The sequence below is a fragment of the Sander lucioperca genome, chromosome 15, assembly GCF_008315115.2.
Source record: "Sander lucioperca isolate FBNREF2018 chromosome 15, SLUC_FBN_1.2, whole genome shotgun sequence".
Classification (NCBI taxonomy): Eukaryota; Metazoa; Chordata; class Actinopteri; order Perciformes; family Percidae; genus Sander; species Sander lucioperca.
This window is the reverse complement of record NC_050187.1, coordinates 13080798-13101581: the sequence shown is the minus strand read 5'-3', so window position 1 is coordinate 13101581 and position 20784 is coordinate 13080798. Positions and strand designations below refer to the sequence as shown.

Sequence of the window (20784 nt, the reverse complement as noted above, 5' to 3'; positions counted from 1 at the left end):
CAATTACCTGAGACCTTTAGTCCTGCTCACAACTAATGTAAGCAATGACAACAAAACTGTCGGCGCGTCCACATGATACAGGCACCCTCCCCCCCTCCCCCACACAGTTGCTAGTAGCCAAGGAGGACACGGAGGATAAAAAAAACATAATGGACTCTTCAGAAGAGGTAATTATCTTCACTCGATTCTGAGTCGAGAAGAGAAATCTCAATCATTCCCAATCTTGCAGAGATGGAGAGCGTAGGTATATGTAAGGAGATAACATAGGCACAGGCTAATTATTGCTAACTAAAATGCTAGTTAACATTATTTATTAAACTTAAACAGCTAATGTAAGTCCAAACTGCCTGTGACTTCTCCTGCCTGTGCGGTAATTTGTCTACTATGTGACAGTAAGTCGCGTGGTTATGACACAATCGTTAGCCTATTTTTACAAAAACGTCTGCTACGGAGCCATAACATGAGATACAAGGTAATGGAGCCTTTTATACATTGACGTGTTTCTTTAGAAATAAACAATGGACAAACAGAGTCTTTAAACACTTCAGATGTAAAGTTATTCACTGTCAAAGTGGCGCCAAAATGAATGGCAGTCAATGGGACGCTAACGGCGGGTGATGGCTTGATAGCAACAAAATGGCTCCATAGGAGCTATGCTTCGTGGACGATCGCTTACCCCCTTGGGTTAGGCAGCCGAGAGAGAGAAAGAGGAAGTGATTTGTTGCTGTTGTTGCTATTTTCGGGATTCTGATTGGCTAACGTGGGCTCGAGCTTCTCGTTACACTGCCACCTACAGGTTTGGCATACACAGGTACATGTAAACAAACACTTTTCTGAAAACTGACAGCTGTGCACAATGATATTTTTTTAAACGGAGAGGTTGAAATGTCCGTTTATGAAAATAGCCGGCCACGTGTAAACGTAGCATTAGAAATACAGAGAGAGTTGTGTGGAGCTGATAGTCTTGATTAGCTTTGTAGCAACTCATTTGGCAATGGCTTTTCATGTAACGGATGTCATTAATATAAAAAAAATACGTGCTAAAGCTTTAAATAAGGATGGTACTATCATGTTTTGACCAAGATCCCATTTCAAGTGATTCATCTTTGTAGTGAAACTGAGACTAATCAGCATGAAAATAGGTCTACATTAAAATCTTTAATAATTGGCAGCTAAAAACCTCTTTATATACCAATCGTCATGCTCATTTTATTGTGTGAATGACATACTGTATGTGGTGAGAGGAGGTTAGTCTGTAGTTTGTTGTTGCATACTCGAATGCAGTTTAACCCAAAGCTGCTGTGTCCAATCACTGACACATGATTTGTGGATATCAATAAATGACACTAGTGGCCCCTATGAATGTGCTGCTCTGCGTACTTGCTCGCAACAGCTTTGCTATTTATTTTTCAGCTGGTGTACGCAACTACAATTCACTACAATAAACTGAGGATCAGAATTGGATCAGACTTTACGTAGCTTTTTACAAATAATAAAAAATGCATTGGTCAGCACTGATATTGATTTTGAAGACTGGCTCAGGGCATCTTGAGCAGTAAAAAAAAGTTTGCTTACGCAGTGCTGTTTATAAAAGATTTTAATTGGGTCATGACTTGAATTTCGACTCCAGTCCTTTCAGCGTGGTGTTGCATATTCTCCACGTTTTTTTTCTCGGAGTTCTTGGGCTCATCTCACAGTCTGAAGACATGCAGGTCAGGTGAAGTTGAAAAAACCTAGAAATTGACTCTAGTAACACTCGTGACATGATAAGAGGGGATGATTTTAGAGTGGACACATTCATGGTGACTTACTCAGAGTTGAGACTTACACTTGGGTGATGTCCATGGTGAAGGTTCCTGACCAGGGCTGCAGCAGGAGGAAAGCCTTGAGAGTGAGGGCCGCTCGGGGCACCAGCAGGTAAGGACACCACACTGGATCTGAACATATTCCCCACAGATCAGATAGAACACAATATTAGGCCATGGCTGTTAATGCCACCACGAGTAGTATTACATCAGCTGCCATTATGTACTGCAATGTGTAATTGGATAGATATTTAAAAAGCATGTCATTTCTTAAGCATTGGGCCTTGATCCAATCAATTTCCCTCCTTAAACCTCTACGTGCAATTTGTCTTTCATTCCATTCACACTCTCTCGTTCCCCTGGCTCACCAGTCAGGTCTTGTTCATCCATGCGGTAGCTGGCGGACTTCATTGCCATTTCCAGCACTCGGACACAGCCGTCGTCAGAGGCCAGCACAACCTTGTCTGACGTGCACCAGTCGATGTCTAGGATGCGGTAGTTCACGTTGCGCCCGATCCGCATGCTGCTCACCATTTGGACCTGCAAGAGGAGAAGGGCCAAGGTAGTTTATCTCAAACTGGCACCTAAAAGCTTCTTTTAAAGCATCTGCAACAACTCAGGGGAGATGGTGGGAAACCTAGCTATTTCTCTGCAAAATTCAAAGGGAGAAAGACACAATACGAGATGATTTTTGTATCAACAAAAGCCTGTTGGATCGAAAAAAACAGAGGATGGATGCAGTTGTAAACTAATTTATGTGGCGTATAGCATGACAGAATGGAAGACTCAGTGGACAAACAGGCTTTTCGGAAGGTGTTCTACAAAACCCCTCTCTCTCTGGCTTTTCCCAGGGCTATATGGGAGTCAGTGTAACCCAGCTGTCAGCAGAGCACTGAAGCATTTCAGAGATATCTCCTGCTCTTCATCTCCTCCCTCATTCTCTCCTGCTCCTCCCTCTTTTTCCAACCCTGTAGCTGTTGCTCGTTTCCCTCTGCAGCATGATCCATCTGTTGTCTGGCTTTTATGACTGGGGACTGAAAACTGTGTCTTATCTTAGCTCCCCTCATGAAAACCCATCCCTCCACCCAGACAATAGAGCTCCAGTGGGACCCTCTCCCTCCACCTCACGCTGCCTAACGCACCAAAGCACCTATCGGTGTCCACATCAATCTGCTTTTCAATTTTTAACTCATTGCTGCTGGGTAAGCTAACAAATATTGTGGCTTGGATACAGATACACAAAATAAGTCCAGTCAGTGACATTAGATCAAATGATAAAGGGGAGTGCAAGACAAGGTGAAATGAAGACTGTGCAGAGAGAGGACTTTCTGGATGATGATGTTGATGACTTCGGTAAACAAAGTTAAAGTGGAAGCGAGGATGCATGTCGCTTACAGTAATCAGGATCATCCATCCTGCTATGGTTGAGCTTATACATGTCAGTGACAGCTTTTAGGGCTTGCTTATGTGTGCAGCGCACTGTAATGATTCTTTATTACAACAGGACAATTACAGCGGATATACTATTACCACAGCGTTAGTTTGAGAGAGGACATTAGTTAAATATACCCACCACAATATTGTAGTGCTTCAGTGACTACAGTGCTATGCAAACCCATTCATTCTGCCACAGTAAATCTGTTAAAATGTAAACCACTGCCATGAACTTGCAGAGTGCTGCAGATTTTGTATTTTCATACAAGTTTATGAAGTGCAGTCAGGTGATGCATGCTGGGAGTTTATAATGTGTTACAGTATAACGAACCAATCAATTTTGTCACAATGGCATGTCACCGGCAACTGCCAAAGGCTGGTGTGTGTAGAGCCTCACCTCTTTGGTGTCCCAGACCTCGGCTCCATCTGTGTACATGACCAGCAGCTTTTGGTTGCCCTTCCCCGGGGCGAAGCGGATCTTCTTCACCCAGCCACGATGTGTTGGTATTCCCCTGAAAGCATCAGCAGCATTGCTTAGTGTTTTTTTCCTTCCTAGCCAACACACATTTCTTTCCCGTTGGTTTAAAAAAAAAAAGTAAGAACAATTAGAATATACAATGCATGAACATTCTTAGCAGGTTTATTTTTTGTATCAAAATGAAAGGAAAATATAAAAACAAAGCACAGATAAATGCCTTGGAGAATTGTAGGTAGTAATGTAATGTACTGTAGGCACAGTGTAGTAAGTGGCTTAAAACTTGCATAAAATGTTAAGAGTTTAGCTTTTACCGGGACAAACGAGCTTTGAGGTCCCAGAAGTTGAGATTGCCGTCAACGTCCCCGAGCACCAGGGTGTCGCCTTTCCAGGCAATGCAGGCGATGCTGCCCATACTGCCCTGCAACACAGGAGGAACGCACACAGTCAGTGAGAGGAGCGAAAGGAAAAATAAGGAAGGACAGCTACACATTTGACCCCTGCTCAAAGATTTTCCCAATTCATTCTTGCACTGAAAACCGCTAGTTAAGTAAACCTAAACATGTAATGACCACTTTTAACAGCAGGGCTTGATTTAAGCATCGTCACTGTGTGGATTATTTCTATTATTTACAGACGCAAAATTATAGAGTAAAAATGTTACAATCTATTAGCTTACTTTGTTTTTATCCTTCAAGTACAGAGATAACCTGTGTCAATCTTTAAACATCATCACAAGTCCATGATCATCCTCCACATAATTAGAGGATAGACATAAAAACAATGATGTTATGATGTTAACATGTCTCCTCTTTAATACGGCCGACCAACGGGTCGTTAAAAAGTGCAAGCCCAACAGCATAAAAAACGCCTTTTCCCTCTACTATAAAAACATCCTACTCTGTGGGCGAGTGGTAAACATGCACAACATCTGAGTTTAAGTGAGGCTGTGCCACAAGACAGTGTGCTGATGTGAAGCTCACCTTCAGTGTGTATGCAGTGCAAGATAGGACTAAAACTTTTTAGGAGAGTTTCCGTCAGTTTCCTGACAGAGATATGAAGATCTTCTACCATCCTGAAAGGACTGTAAAACCTTTGGGGTATGCAAGTCTTTGAGCAATGAATCCGTAGCAGTCACACAAATAAGGCTTTAAAAATCCCCAGGTAAACCTCCAGCGTCTGCCTGTGTGGTGTGAATAGATGCAGTGAGCGGGTAAAACACAGGCTGTCTAACAATCTCATCTGCTGCTCAGTAATCAACTTGAGAATTTGATATACTATGGTGGCTTTCCTTTAGAAATACTGTATGGAGTAAAAATGAATGCAATCTCGAATGAAAAGAAATGGGGAAGTGTTCGTGATGACAAGGTATGAAATTGTGCTGTGTTTATTGACAAAAGATGTTGGCAATCAACAACAAACAACAGAAGGGGCTATCTACTCGATAGCATGATTCAGCTTGACAGCATTACAAGTCACAACTAGATAATGAGTCTATGAAAGATCCTGAAGACAAAGTCTAAAAGACTAAAAGACTTCTAAAAGACTTCTCAAACAATAGCTTTTCTGGGGAAAATAGATGCTTGGGCAACCAAACACATTTCTTTAATCAACAACCAAAGGGCTCTTTGTTAGTGGTGACACATCGACTTGTAAAGTCATCAAAACCTCCTGCCGCTATGATATTACCGCTGCATCCTGTAGTCATCCAGGTGAAAAGAAATCCTGTGATCAGTAATAGTTTGTTCCTGTTTACCAGCGGGGCCATTTTGCTCGTGCAAAACATTATGGGGCAAACTGTCACACACATTCAATTGTTCTCAAGCAAAAAAAAAAGGGTTTAATCTGGCAAAAACATAAAGCTGTAAAAGCTGTAGCACATTAGGTTGAACACTTTTTGTCTGGACTCACATCAGGTGGAATTCGTGCGCCGTCTTTGACTGTGTTGCCCTCTACGGTGATGTGGTAGACCTGCCCGTCAGTGTCGGTGAATACAAAATGCTCCCTGGCTGAGATGGCCTGGCTGGTCTCTGACTTGCTCTCCGCATCCTGTAGGAGACTGTAGTGGAGAAATATGTCAGGTTTTTGCACTCTTTCAGTGGGATGTATTTTGGCTGGACATGGATGTCTTGGCATTCTGCAGCTGACATTGGCAAGGCATTACCACGATCTTCTAGGCCAGGAAGATTGAAAGATGTAGAGAAGCTCAAGTAATTTGAAAAAGTATAAATGATGATTTAATTAAAAAATAAATACATCCACATATGAGTCAGCTTCACTTGAACATTATGTGATGTGATAAAGAACTAGTTTCTGTGGATGGAGAGTAGTACTAGATTTGTTGACTTTTGCAATCAGATAATCAATCAATTAAACATGATAAGGGGTGAATAAAGAGCTTTTAAATTGGAATGATTAACTGCTTAATTAAAAAACATTCCAATTGTTAGTGGCACACATTTCTGTCTGCCACAGTGTCTTCTGATTTAAATTCCTCACATAGCAGCTTTAACTCTGCCTTTAGCCTTTCAATCTTGACAGAAGGCTCCCAAGAACACATTTCTGAAGCTTTATAACGCTGACCTGATGACTGAGGATTCAACGCTAGTCTGCTCGGCGTCTGACACCGTCTGCCGAGCTATGGCCTCCCTCGCTGCCATCTGCTTCTTCTTCAGACTCTTCAGGTTGTGGGACGGGGACCACTCCTGTTGATACACACAAACACATAGGGCTGCAGTTACTGCAACAAACCCAGACAAAGACCCAGACACAAACACATTTGCTGGCATAACAGCAAACCATTACAGTGCAAAAAGCACATACAGAGACAAGGAAGAGGATTTGCACGTACGGTAGATGCTCACATACATGAAAGTGGTACTGTCTAACTGCTGTAGCACTGTGGCTGCAGTCTGTTTGACATAAAAATTGTAATCAATATGGAAATTAGACAGCAATATGGGGCTGGGGGAGGCCAGCATGTATTATTAAGGTTACTGGCGTTTTTTATTTGCGCTATGGAAGATTTTACAGCCCCACTGTAAAGTTTGTCCAGCATAACTCTTCTTTTATGAGCATCTCTCTGGCCTAATCAAGCCACCGTTCTTTGCTGAGCTTGGGGAAAATTTTCAGACTAATCTTTTAAATGGCCCACACAAACACAAGAAGAGAAAGGAGTCAAACAGCATAGGAGACTATCAACATAGGGAAGAGTCAACAATAGGTGTTCCTACAGCACCAACTGTGTGTTTTGTGACAGTAAATATTTAAACTGGAGATGTTCAGATATGCAGCTGTGAATTTAATTGAGCATGAAAATAAAGATGTTGTATATTTATGTATGCATGTATGTTTCTATGTATGTATGTATGTGCGTTATGTTGTATTTATAAAAAAAATTGAGCATACCTTAACATGTCATTACTGTTATATTTTAGTTTCTACAGTAATTGTGGTTTTTTCCTTGTGTTTCAGGAGCATCTCAGAAGTAATTGTTGTGGGTTTTTTTCCTTGTGTTTGACGAGCATCTCAGAATTAAGGATCGGTAAAGGCCGTGTTTTTATTAGTGTATAGATTTGTTAGTACCAATGCAGTAACAGTGGGGAAGTTCTTCGCCATCTCCCGGAGAAGCGTCCCCGTCCTGGTGTCCCACAGCTCCAGGGGTTTGTCTCTGAACACCACAACCAGGTACTGTCTGAGGATGGACATCACATACACACACATTCAATCGCAAAACATACACTGCTCACCCGTGACCCCACTATAAGATTTCTTGTGGTGGTTGTTTTCAAAAAGGGTCTCACAGTCTGGTTGATGTGTGACTTGGACTTGATCTTAACATGGAATGCTGAGTCTGCCACCTAATTAGCAATAGGGCTGCACAATTAATTGCAATTTTATCGAAACCGCAATAGGGCAGTGGTGGCCTAAAGGTTAGAGACGCAAGCTTATGACCGGGCAGTCATAGGTTCAATCCCCAGACCGACAGGATAAAATCTGGGTGGGAAAAGTAAAAGAGCAGCGCTTGTCCCTCCCTCATTACCACCACTGAGGTGCCCTTGAGCAAGACCCTTAACCTCCAACCGCTCCAGTGGAGCTGCTCAGTGGCCAGCAGATCAGACTGCGGTTGTACCGGGCAGCTTCCGTGTGTGTATGTGTGTAACTGTGTGAATGTAATCAGGGAGTTCCTGCAAAGAGAGGCTGCCTCTCAGTGAACCTTCCCTGAATAAATAAAAAAGGTTAATATGGACTAATGAAATATCCAAATCACAGGGGGGCACAACATTTTTTTATTTTGATATTTTTCAATTAAAATGAGAGGAATGATACAAAATTATCATTCTCTCCAATATCATTAATCATATCGCAATCACAATATCAGTCAAAATAATATTTTCCTCATATCGTGCAGCCTTAATTAGCAACGTGTCAGAATAGCAGTAATAAAATTGACATCATGAATTCAAGTTTATATGTTTCAGAAAGTGTGTTTTGTTTTTTATATTGTGCAATGAAGTTTTAGATTGATGAATGCTCTCAAGCAAGTACTCAAAGAAGCTAAATGCAACAAGGATGAGTTTTCAAAACCGCCCCCGCTTTGTGTTTAACTCTTAAACCATACTGTAGGATCACAGCTGCTTACAGCAAGAAATAAATGAGCAGCGGGAACAAGCATTTTCTTGCAAATATGAATTAAATATTCAGACTAGTGATCTCAAATCTGACCAAGTAACAAGCTCCCCCTTCTTAAAAAGCTACCATGCAGTTTGCTCAAGAGCAAACATCCTAACCTTCAGCTGCTGTAGAGGAGAAACTGCAACGCTAGGCAGCTCCTCAGTGAGCCACAGTGTATGAAAGTATGTTACCCTCTCTCTCCCTGTCACTACTGGACAACCCCTCCGGCCTATGTTTTTTTTCTGAATATGGCAGTAAAAAAGATGCAGCAATGATGAATGCTTGAATGAAAAATGTACGATCCAAAACACTGCACAACATGAATTCCTGCAGACCTGTGTTCAAATTTAAGTCTGGTTATCACAACACCTCGATAAAAGGCAAGTGAGAGCAATCCACCCTTAAAAATAAGGAATTATACAGTATGTTCAGAGACAGAAGGAGATAGAAAGACAGACATGTGAGATAGTGTGTGGGTGTAAATTGTTTATATGTAAATGTACAGTTTGTGTTTAAGTGCGTGTGTGTGTCTCTCAGGTAAAAGCATTAAAAACTGTGATGTTGTTGGTATTTGGTTTTGTTGGTTGTGGGGAGAGCAGGCGACTCACTTGAGATGAGACACTTTAATCATCTCAATGGGTGGCTCATCGTTTCCTCGCTCGCCTCTGAATGCAAAGCATCTGCCTGGAAAACACAACAAACAGAGAGAGAGAGAGAGAAAGTGAGCGTGTGAGGGAGAGGAGGAGATGATGGAAGGCACAAGACACTGGTATCTCTACTTACACCTGTGAAGAGACTGATTGATCTCATTTCACTTTAGTGCTGGTTGCGTCCTGGTTTCAATGTCGCTGGAGCAGGAAGAGCCAACTGCCACCTGCTCTTATCCCTGCTAGTCATTTGCAAACTTTCCACCCAAGGGCAGACATTATGCAGAGCATCAAGGTGCCCCTTTAATGAAACAGCAATACCCTTCAGGTGTATCCTATCACATTTGGGGAAGTGCTGGTGTGGTGGTTTGGGATGGGGGGGGGAACGACCTCCAACAGTTTTGTTAAGACGGCAGTTGGTGTGTGTACCAGAGGGGATGAAATAGCTAAGCATATGGTGTTGAGAAAACTTAGGAGACCTGTGGTGCACTAGAGACTATACAGCCCTTCTTCATCATTTCCTCTTTTGTTTCAACAGAGTGTCAATTATCTCACTCTCCAAATCATCAGGCTCCTATCACGTGTCAAATGTGCCTTCACAAAAACACACACGACGTCCTGAATACAGCAATAAACACGCAAATGGGGTCACATTTTCTTCATCTGCAGTATGCAAAGGGACGAGGGTGTGCGTTTTCACGAACCGCCAGAACTCCCTGCTCTTCCACTACTGTGGATGATTACTGGAAAGACATCTCAAAGTGCTGAGCTGCAGAGGTGTGGACTCGAGTCATGTGACTTGGACTCGAGTCAGACTCGAGTCATGAATTTGATGACTTCAGACTCGACTCAACAAAATGTACAAAGACTTGCAACTCGACTTGGACTTTAACATCAATGACTCGTGACTTCACTTGGACTTTTGACTCGAGAAGACTTGCTACTTCCCATGAAAACTGGGGAAGAAAATGTTCACACGGCCGCGCCGCTCTCAGTTTATCTGCATCTGTGAAAAAAATGTGCACCACCTGTATGCATGCAGAGAGCACGCGCGCTGCCTGCACGACATCCAATCACTGTAGTCCCACGTTGTTTTGATTCGACAGCATCTAAGCAGGCACATTGCAAGACAGCCAATGAAGCACAAGCAACAACGCGCCAGTTGGCAAAATGATACCGAAGATAGTTTCGTTTGGTTATAACAATTACGAGGTAGTCGACAAAAAAAGAGTTGCAATTTGCAAAACATGCGGGTCGAAGATTACAGACGGAGCTGCCACAACGTCCAACTTTGTTCGACACCTGAAGTTGCACAAAGAAAGGTAAGTTTTGAATGAATGCTAAGCACCTTATCGGATGTATGTACCGTAACATACTAGCTGCTGCATATTTACTGTCTCAACGACACAGTAAACGCACGTCTCCCTTGCTGGTTCATGCTTACAAAAATAGGGATTTTTGAACCCTGATTATATGAGGTACATGAGTGTAGCACACTCAGATGGAAAACCTCGCCAACATCATGTCAACGTCCGTTTTAAAGTAACGTTACCATAACACAGTCACAGTAGATCCACCATTAGCCTTCCCTTTTCATATCAGGGGTTGTATTCGCTATAACTACCGCCTCGCTATACATTATCCCGCTTATTACATGACTACCTATCAAATAAATCATTACTTTGACACAAAATATTGATTTAAAAAGGAGTTTATTGATTTAAAAGCGATTGTATTGCTTCCGCTAAACCGAACTGCGTCCATAGCAACGCTCTGTTTTTCATGGCAACGGTCTGTTATCAAGAAATAACAGACCGCATTCTACATTGGAATTCAACCAAGCCATGTAATAAAATAAAATAATAACGATTACAGTAGTAATGTTCAGAGATGCAATAGATTATTATAGTGCAGTTCTTAACTAATGGGAATATTGTTTAGCTTATTTTTGGTTTAATTTGGTTTACTTTAGTTATTTAATTTATTCAATTATTTTGTTTTGCTATACTTTTCATGCCAACTTGCCATGGCCCCCCTAGCACCCCCTCGCAGCACCCAGGGGTCCCCGTCCCCACTTTGAAAACCACTGCTATAAAGCATATGACTTCAGTTTCTTGAGAGAAAGGGCTTTCTTATGACTTTTGAAGCAGTGAAAATATTCTTAATATTGCATACACTGAAACTGAAATGACTTGAAATGACTCGAAACGAAAATGGTAGGACTTTGGACTCGACTTGAGACTTGTTGGCTTTGACTTGTGACTCGACTCGGGACTTGCCTCATCTTTGACTCGACTTGACTCGGGACTCGAGGGCAAAGACTTGAGACTTACTTGTGACTTGCATAACAATGACTTTGTCCCACCTCTGCTGAGCTGATAACACCATGATCCGGCCATGATCATGCATGTATAAATAATGTAATTATAATACATGATTATTATCTGTACACATCCAACATATTTATACTGTGTGTGAGGCAGTGAAAACTGAGTTCACTACCACATCTCCAACACCAACTTCCCCCGGTTATTGCAGCGAACAGAAAATCTTTTTATAGATTAAGAATATATCCTTTTTAAAGCAGCTGCTATCATTTGCTGCAGGGACCAGGTATCGCCATATTTGAGAAAGATGAGCGAGGAAGATGATTTTCCATCCTAGAGTCTCAAATCTTATCAGAAAATGCTCCAGCTGTAAAGGGCCCAAGGTGTCCGTCTTAGTGGATTAGTTTTACAGGTGAAGTACGGAATCTCTTTTGTACAGTTTTGAGTACTTGTTTATGCAAAACAATATGCTCACTTTCGCTAAATAAATAACAATAACGAACATAAGCTCAAGTAACAGTAACAAAATTGAGCAAATGTGCCTGGAGTCAACAAAGCTGGACCAGGCTGTCCAGGTGCAGTAGTAATTTAAATGCTGCATGGTATACTTGTCATTGTAACATCTAACATTAATACAATGGGCCCTTTTTTAACGATCTAAGCGCATGGCGCAGGTGCGTTTAGGGCGTGTCCAAATCCACTTTTGCTAGTTTGACGGCGAAGAAAAGGGTCAGTGCGCCGGGCGCATGGTTGAAAAGGGTTGTACTTAGTGTCTTCATTTATTCATAGGTGTGTTTTGGGTGTAACATGCAATAAACCAATCAGTGTCATCTCCCATTCCCTTTGAAAGCCAGGCGCGTTTGGACCTTGGCGCATTGCTATTATGATATTATTATATGATATTATTATTGCACCGTAATATTGTTATTTGTAATCTTTTGCATGTTTGTGTGCTGCTGCGCTTCCCTGTGTGTGTGTAACAAGCATAGTGTGCGCGCGCTGTGCATGAGCCTAGGCGCATTTTACTAATTTGCTGTTAAAATAACAATGAAATGCTGCGCTATTGACCTTAGTCCAGGTTTGTGTTGGTCAATGGCGCGATCACTTCCCGCTGCCTCAAGATAGCAATACGCCAAGAATGCACCTGAACACACCTCCCTGTGAGACCAGCACGCCCATGGGCACAAAGATGGGCGCAGGTGCATTTGCTATTTAAACGATGTAGGCGCTGGATGGGAAATTGACAACTGCGTTGGTCTTAAACTAGCAAAGACACTTGCGTCGGGCTTTGAGCTGCGCCGGGTGCAAGATAGGGCCCATTGTATGTAACATACTGTGAGAACATATCTGCAACTCAAGTTAGTAGACTGACAAACTATACTGCACAAGTGATTTAAAAAAAAAAAAATCTTTTCTCTCTACATGTAGAATGAGTTGTAACCTGTAAATAAGATATCTTGAGAGTTATTGAAAGGTGTATTTTTCAGTTTTGATGGAGCTTAGCGAGCTATTTCCCCTTGCGTTCCTTGTCATCTTGGTGCTATGCTAGGCTAAACACGTCCCAGACCTATTGTATCTCTGTCCTGAACGTGCACAGATTAAATTGATATTGATCTTTTCCATCTAGCTCTTAGTAAGACAGCAAAGCGTATTGCTGTGAAGAGGCAAACACACAGAAGTGTGTGTGCATCAGGGATGTGAGACATGACACTGAGATCCCCACAGTCTGTGTGCACTACCAGCAATCAAGGACACCTTGGAGGATCTTAGTCACTTCAACTTATTTGAAGTATGTGTGTGTTGGAAAAGTGTGTGAGCCTGTAACCAAAGCTAATGTCGTGGGCTGGTAACTTTGACGACTCTGGTGCTTTAGAGAGACTCATTAAAGAAGTGACTTACCCTCGCCCTTTGTTTTTAATGAATCAGGGATAAAGGCTCTGTGACCCAACCATTATAGTGCCCATATTATTTAGTGTGCCCAAGCTAATTTCTAGAGCCAAAAGTGTGAAAATTATAAAAGTGCACATCAATTATTTGTATCCAAGATTGCATATTAATTATCATATATATAAACTAATTTATCAATACTTCACCCTTAAGTTACTTTTCCAGTTCTGCTGGTGCAGTGCAGTGATTCTATAGACCTGCCGCGCTGCAGGAACCCATGATAGGATCTCATTTTCAGAGCTAGGCATCCCTTAGAAGTCCCTAATCCCTAACACTGTTTAGTTTGGACCTAATTTGGAGGAGTGTGTAAGTATCCCCTAAAGGAGAACAAGAAGAGTCTCTTAGAGAACCACATAGACACAGAAAGACAATAAAAAGAGAGTCTCAGAGTGAGAGACTGAAGTGTCTATTTTCTTTGTTGAGGCTGCAGAAACCTCGAGAACAAAATAAAAGTGTGAGTTGGAAGCCTTAGGTACAGGTGATAATGTGTGTGTGTGTGTGTGTGTGTGTGTGTGTGTGTGTACGCCTCTTACCAGTAGGCAGGTTGACATGCTGCAGTTCATTTCGCACCAGGCCCATGTTGTTGGGAGCAGAAGTGGCAAAAGATAGGAAACTGGTAAGACTCACCCATTCAATCCCCCTGCAGAAAACAAACACACACACACACACAAACACACAGGCTTTTATTTAAATGAATAATATTGCTGTCTAATAGTTGCAGTGTAGCTGTCAAATATTCCTCCACTACATCCAAGCAAGCAGTGAGGTAAATGACACACCTAAAACGTCTACAAAATCCACTGTGAAGGTGTAAGAAATGTAGAGCAAATCAAGCCAGCTAGTGGGAGATATGAATATATTTGAGAAGTGGGCCAGCTAAAGGAGCACCAACTCTACGGTAATGAGATGGTAAATAGCCACATGATTAATTAGTCGATTTCCCCACTAAATGTAAATGAGATGCTAGGGAGCAGGGCGTCGTTTGGCATGGCTGTGCTAGAGCAAGGGCTGCTGGGCTCCTGGAGCTACAGAAATTTCAAGAAATTGATGCTTGTGTTGCATAGCTCATTAAAGTTCGTTGGAGTTTTGCATTTGTGGATACAAACTTCTCTCATTAAGGAGAGCCTGGCTTTGCTTGAACGGATGGTGTTTGCTCCCAATCAATCTCTTAACAGCACTAATTGATTCAATCTCGTGCTTAATTAATCCTGGTAAAATAGTTTTGCTGCTCATTAGAGAATACTAACTAATGAAGCTCGGCCTGCTCTTTGTTGATGTTTGGCTGTTGCATTGTGGGTCACTCAAAGGGCGGTGCAGCGTTCTGATTTTGCCGCTTTTTGGTGTGGCCCGACTATAATTAACTAATACATTGTGCAGAAGCACAGCAGGACAAAAGGGTTTAATGTATAACAAAACCACACTGAAACAAAGCTTGATTTATATCGAGCACATTGCTACAATTGAGCTGTTGTCCTAATTAGAATGAAAAGCCTGTTAGTTGATTTTAATTTTGAATGCTAAATCAGCTTAATATGTGATGTTAAGTAAGTGCTACTGTATGAGTAATGTGTAACCAATTATACAGCTCTGAAACCAAATGAATCGATAATTGTAGAAGACAAAAAACAAATTAAATAAACTAGTGTCTTTTTAATTCATTTTTGAGCACATATATAGACATATGAGACTGCATACCATAGGGCTGGGCGATATGGAGAAAATCAAATATCACAATATTCTTGACCAAATACCTCAATGTCGATATTGTGACGATATTGTAGGGTTGACAATTGGTGCTTTAACAAAATGTTACTTACACGCTGGGATTTTTGATAAATAATCAGAAATGACTGGTAGAGTGGGTAGAGGCATATAATAGAACAACTAGAACAGTCTGGTAAGTTCAGAAAATGGCATCACTACTGTAATGCAGCCTTTAAAACCAGAAAAAGAACACTTATGCCATATCACGATATCCAAAATCTAAGACAATATCTAGTCTCATATCACGATATCAATATAATATTGATATGTTGCTCAGCCCATGGCATACCATGTACTTTGATGCATGACTGACGGGTTAATTCATTAGCTACGGAAATTATGAATTGGCCAGAGGTGAAAGGAACATTATGGGAGAAGCCTGAACATTTGGCTCGATTTCCACCATTAAAAAAAGTAATTTATTCCAAGTGAGTGGAAAATGATATTTATATGCAGCATGCGCTTCACCCAGAAATCAACAGACCTTTCTCCCCGCAGACATTCTGACTCATCACAGCAGGAAAAGGGTTAAGGTGTAACTAATTACATTTATGATGGTGCTGTTCTGCTTAGGTGTTCCAGTGAGCCAGCATTCACAATACCAGAGGCCTACATTAATGTTATTAGACAAGTCAAAATGTCTACTGTGAGAAAGTTGTATAGAGTTAATATGAACTGAGATTGTTAAACAAGTTCTAAAAGTTCTGTTACGCTCAGTAACAAGTCCTTTTTTCTATTTGTTACAGTTAACTGGAACACTTCTTTTCGTCCCTTACTGTGTCTAAGTGTTACATCAGCAGCTTTGGGTAGATATGCAACATTATATTAGATATTGCACTAATTTAACGCACCATCTCCTTCTCTCTACCCAAAATAAACACAAACGCGCACATATACAGAGTAAAACATAGGTATTTAATGCCATTTATTGGGTTGTTGTGATTAATTGATTTGCACGGTATGCAAAGCTGGCCCCATTTTTTCAAGTGCATTCACACACACTTCAGGAAACAAACTGACCATTCAGTTACTTGTTGGGATAAACATATCAAGGCAGCTCTGCAGTATTTTTGTCAGCTCCTTTGAGACTGTGTAGTTTTTAAAAAGAAATACGCTCTGGCTTGATAACATAGTCTGTGGTGCCAGGATCTTTCTGTTATCCTTCACCACTGTAAATCATAGGTAACTATATTGTCACTTAGCAACATGAAGCATTATTACATGTGGCCTTCATGAGTTGATTTGCATATAATAGCAATGTTACTACCATCTTGAAGTCTGCACTAAAATCATGATTGTGATATTTTTAACTTTAGTTACTTTGTACAGTATGCATACCATGTAAAAATCTAGAGCATATACACTATATATTTAACCACTATCTCTATGTCTGGATTCTTTCCATTTTGCTCGTGGTTGTCGTCTTAATTTCTTCGAGTCAGGACGACCATACACAGCCGAGGTTCAGATGAAACCCCCATTAAGCAAGCTAAGAAACACAATAGCTGAAAAGGCACTCAAATTATGTATTTGCCAATTGCCTCTGCAAATTCTAATGAGCAATCAACACAAAATCAATCCACCTCGAGCTGACTGACTGGCCACTGGGGTTCATTTTACTGATATTTCATCTGATGTGCATAGTCTCGTTCACCAATGGGAACGAAACCACTGACCCTGGAAATGTTCTGTTTGTACATTTAATCCACAGAAACAAGAATCTTACCTGACTTCACAAGAGTGGACACTGAGATCTTTGTGGAGAAGACCACTGGTCAGGTTATAGACCAGTACAGACCCATTACTGGTGCCTGAGAAGAAGAAACAGAGACAAAGAGCGGTGCATGAGAAATGTGAGACAGACACAGAAAGATGAGAGGTCACAAGGCATAACATTACTTATCGTAGTAGCATCTACCCTCCGGCAGGATCAGAGAGACAATATCAGTGTGCGTCAGTGTGACACCCCTGTGTGTTCCCTGTCACTGCAGTACAGTAGGTGTGGATTGACGCGGCACATTAAACCCTGTGTCACTCAGCTCATAGCCTGGGAACATTGCACTGTTTCATCTGCTGCTGGGGAAATAGCACAACAGTTCCATCCCTCCCCAAACTGCACCTGATTAGATACTGCAGGTGGCATTTTACCCTCTGATCACAAACTCTGAGGAGCTTTGACTAAGTGACATTGTTTCCACATTTCTTCATACTGTAACAGAGAAAATCACACCAAATTCTACTTAAAAGTTCTTTTTGATGTTTACCAATCAGGTAAAAGTGTCTAACTATACCTATATACCAAGTTAATATGAACTCAAAATCTACTTAAATCTACTATTATCACCTTAAAAATATATCAAGGGTTAAAGGACTTATGTGTCAACAGGATTTGGAAAAACTTGTCCATGCTTTTATCTTCAGTAGACTTGACTACTGTATCGGTGTCTTTACAGGTCTCCCTAAAAAATCTATTAGACAGCTCCAGCTGATTCAAAACGCCGCTGCTCAAGTCCTCACTAAGACCAATAAAGTGGATCACATCACTCCAGTTCTGAAGTCTTTACACTGGCTTCCTGTGCCTCAAAGAATTGATTTCAAAGTACTTCTGCTGGTTTATAAATCACTAAACGGTTTAGGGCCAAAATACATTTCGGATCTGCTTGTAAACTATGAACCACCCAGACCTCTCAGATCATCTGGGACAGGTCTGCTTGCTGTCCCCAGAATCAGAACCAAAAAGGGGGAAGCAACGTTCAGATTTTATGCTCCACATATCTGGAACAAACTTCCAGATAACTGTAGGTCCGCAACAACTCTCAGCTCTTTTAAATCAAGGCTGAAGACCTATCTTTTTGACGTTGCGTTTTTTTAATTCATTGTACTGCACTGTGAAATGTATTCCTGTATTCTATGTGTTTTTAATTTTGTTTTCATTTCTAACTGCGTTTTAATGTTTTATGTAAAGCACTTTGAATTGCACTGTTGCTGAAATGTGCTATATAAATAAAATTGCCTTGCCTGGCCTTAAAACTTCTTTAGCATGAATGTAGATGTAGGGAAAGTTCTCAGTGACGGCCTGGTTCAAATTCAGAGTTGAAACAAATTAATCTTGTGCTTTGCTCAAGAGTATCCTGGTAGTGATGATTTTGAGTACATTTGCATCTTCTGCGGATTTAAACAAGTGATGTTACATTTTCGCTCTGGGCTTTAAGAGTGCATTTTGCTTTTTACAGCTAATTATTTAATGTTTATTTGTACTATGAGTATTGTGCACTGATTTGTATTGGCGATTATATATATTTTAACAGCTTTTTCATGGTTTTATAGAATGCAATGGGCTAATTTTACATTAGTGGGGAAATCAAGTAGTTGTAACACGCACAAAACAATTGAGGTTATAACCTAGGCAAGGAAGCTGAAAGACGCAGCAATTAAAATAATTACTCAATTCTGGAGCATTGGGAAAAAACAAACAACTGCAGCAGAAGTGAAAGCAAATTAAAAGTTCATACTCATGATGCTTGGAAAGTGTGTGTGGGGGGTGGGGTGGGGGTGTGTGTTATTTTTTATGTTTGTGGGGAACATCGGCATGGTGTGCAGGAGCACATTTACTTGTATAATTATCCTGAGTGTGATGGAGCTTGGCTGATGTGCCCAGTCCCTCTGCAAAGGACTGCTCAGTCTGCACTGGGCTTCAGCGAGACGACTACATGCTAACACAACATCTGGAGGTGGTGATAGGCAGTGCCGCATAGGCATTTGGGTGTGCGTGTGTCTTGCCGTCCTGCTCCCTGTGCAGCTGATAGATGGAATGTACAGCAGTGTGGGACTGTAGGATGTTTCAGCAGGGAGTCAGGCAAACAGGAAGTGAGAGGATGGAGTTAAACATGCATACTCCTGTCACTGATATGCCTCAGAGCCAACGTTTGTTTACTTTAATCAAGATGATCAAAAAGTTGCTGCCCCTCCATATGGTTTGGGGAGAAATGAAAATTGTTGAAAACACTTGACTCTGGGACAAATACTTTAAATATGACAGCAAATAAAAAATGGCCTCTTTACTCACAACATAGGACGTAAGAATCAAAATCCAAATTCAGGTGTCTTTAGACAGACCACTCAAAAAGATGCAATCTACATTTTTTTGCTCAAATGTGAATTAGATTTGGGTTTTTACACATCAGTGTGAACAGCACATATCACATGGAACGTGATCTTTTAACTTACACTGAACAGACCAGAACAGCTCATGTTTGCCAATGTGTTTACCATATTACTATTTTCTTTTTTTTGGTATTTGGAAAAAGAAGTAGTGCTGTCAAACAATTAAAATATTTAATCGCGATTAATCGCATTATGTCATAGTTAACTCGCAATTAATCGCACATTTTTAACTATCCTAAATGTCCCTAGATTTCTTTTTGTCCAATTATTTTTTCTCATTTTAATGCTCTTATCAACATGGAAAAGTGGATCGGCTTGCTTTGTGCAAATGCGCTTCTGTCTGAAGTCATCCATTGTCGCCTGGCTTTGACGAGGGGGCAGAGAATTGGCATCAGCTGTGTGCTTGGCCATCAAGTGGTATTTCAGACTGGACGTGCTGCGATGATAGCTCAGTTCACAACGACAAAACACACAGATCACTTTGGTCTTGTCAATGGAACCATTTGGCAACTTTTTAAAAGTAAACTTTCCATTCAGAATCTTATTGGCATCCATTTCGGCGTCTCACGCTCGCCATCCACTCAAAACGTAACGCCTACTACTCTTTGGTCGGCTCGCAAGCCCAAACAAGTGTGTGCGGTGTGCCTGTTGTTTTGTTTCCGGTCTAGCTAGATCCGGTGTGGTGTTGTAGTTTCTCTAACATTACTAGTTGTTGCAACAGCATGTGAAAAAAACTACAAAGTTTGCTATGCCAAAAAGAACGTTAATCTCACGCTAAAAAAATTTACGCCGTTAAAATGGGTTTGCGTTAACGCCGGTAATAACGCACTAAAAATAAGTGAGACATTTTTTGCCCAATGGTAGCTTATTTGCTGTACCAATGACCACATTTTAGAAAATGGGGAAGTTTGGGGTCCCCTGCTGGAGCTGCTGCCCCCGCGACCCGACCCCGGATAAGCGGACGAAGATGGATGGATGGTGATCTTTTCAATTCTGATTTGGGCAACTTCTATAAGTGGTCCTAAATCAGATACAGGTCTGAATTCTTACGTCACTCTGGATCGACATTTGTCACAATTCTGCGCTGGCAGGAGTCCCTCACTTCACAATCCCACCGCTCCTGGCTCCGATTTCACATCCACACACACCTCCATACAGAAGTAGCAGCTCCACAAAAAAAAATAATTAAAAATGTGGCTCTGTTTCTCATCATCCTCGTTATCATCTGCTCATGAATTCACTGGCTTCCACTGCACATCAACTTACAAATGAAACTGTAAAGTCTGACTTCAGTAGCTTCCATGTAGGGCTGCTCGATTATGGAAAATAAACATAATCACGATTATTTCGGTCAATATTGAAATCACGATAATTTAACACGATTACTCACTGACTTCTGGAAAGATGTTGCAATTATTGAACTTAAAAAACAGTGGAAAAAGTTAAATAAATCAACAGTAAAAAAACACAAATGTGAAATTTGCCTTAATACTTTTCCTATTTAAACTTTATTTTTTCATTCAGAACACAAGAGAAAATAAGAGTTT

General features: G+C 41.1%; 1 protein-coding gene across 1 annotated transcript in view; it reads right to left on the bottom strand.

Annotated features, from left to right (window-relative positions):
* Positions 1-20784, bottom strand: part of wdr11 (WD repeat domain 11) — a 58280-nt gene that overhangs the window by 10969 nt on the left and 26527 nt on the right. Inside the window, exons 11-20 of the mRNA XM_031284114.2 lie at positions 16800-16884; positions 13843-13949; positions 8997-9072; positions 7300-7408; positions 6298-6419; positions 5626-5773; positions 4029-4135; positions 3637-3751; positions 2174-2345; positions 1829-1937 (exon numbers count right to left, since the gene is read on the bottom strand). Of these exons, the coding sequence (XP_031139974.1) occupies positions 1829-1937; positions 2174-2345; positions 3637-3751; positions 4029-4135; positions 5626-5773; positions 6298-6419; positions 7300-7408; positions 8997-9072; positions 13843-13949; positions 16800-16884 (1150 nt within the window). The remainder of the gene's footprint in view (positions 1-1828; positions 1938-2173; positions 2346-3636; positions 3752-4028; positions 4136-5625; positions 5774-6297; positions 6420-7299; positions 7409-8996; positions 9073-13842; positions 13950-16799; positions 16885-20784) is intronic.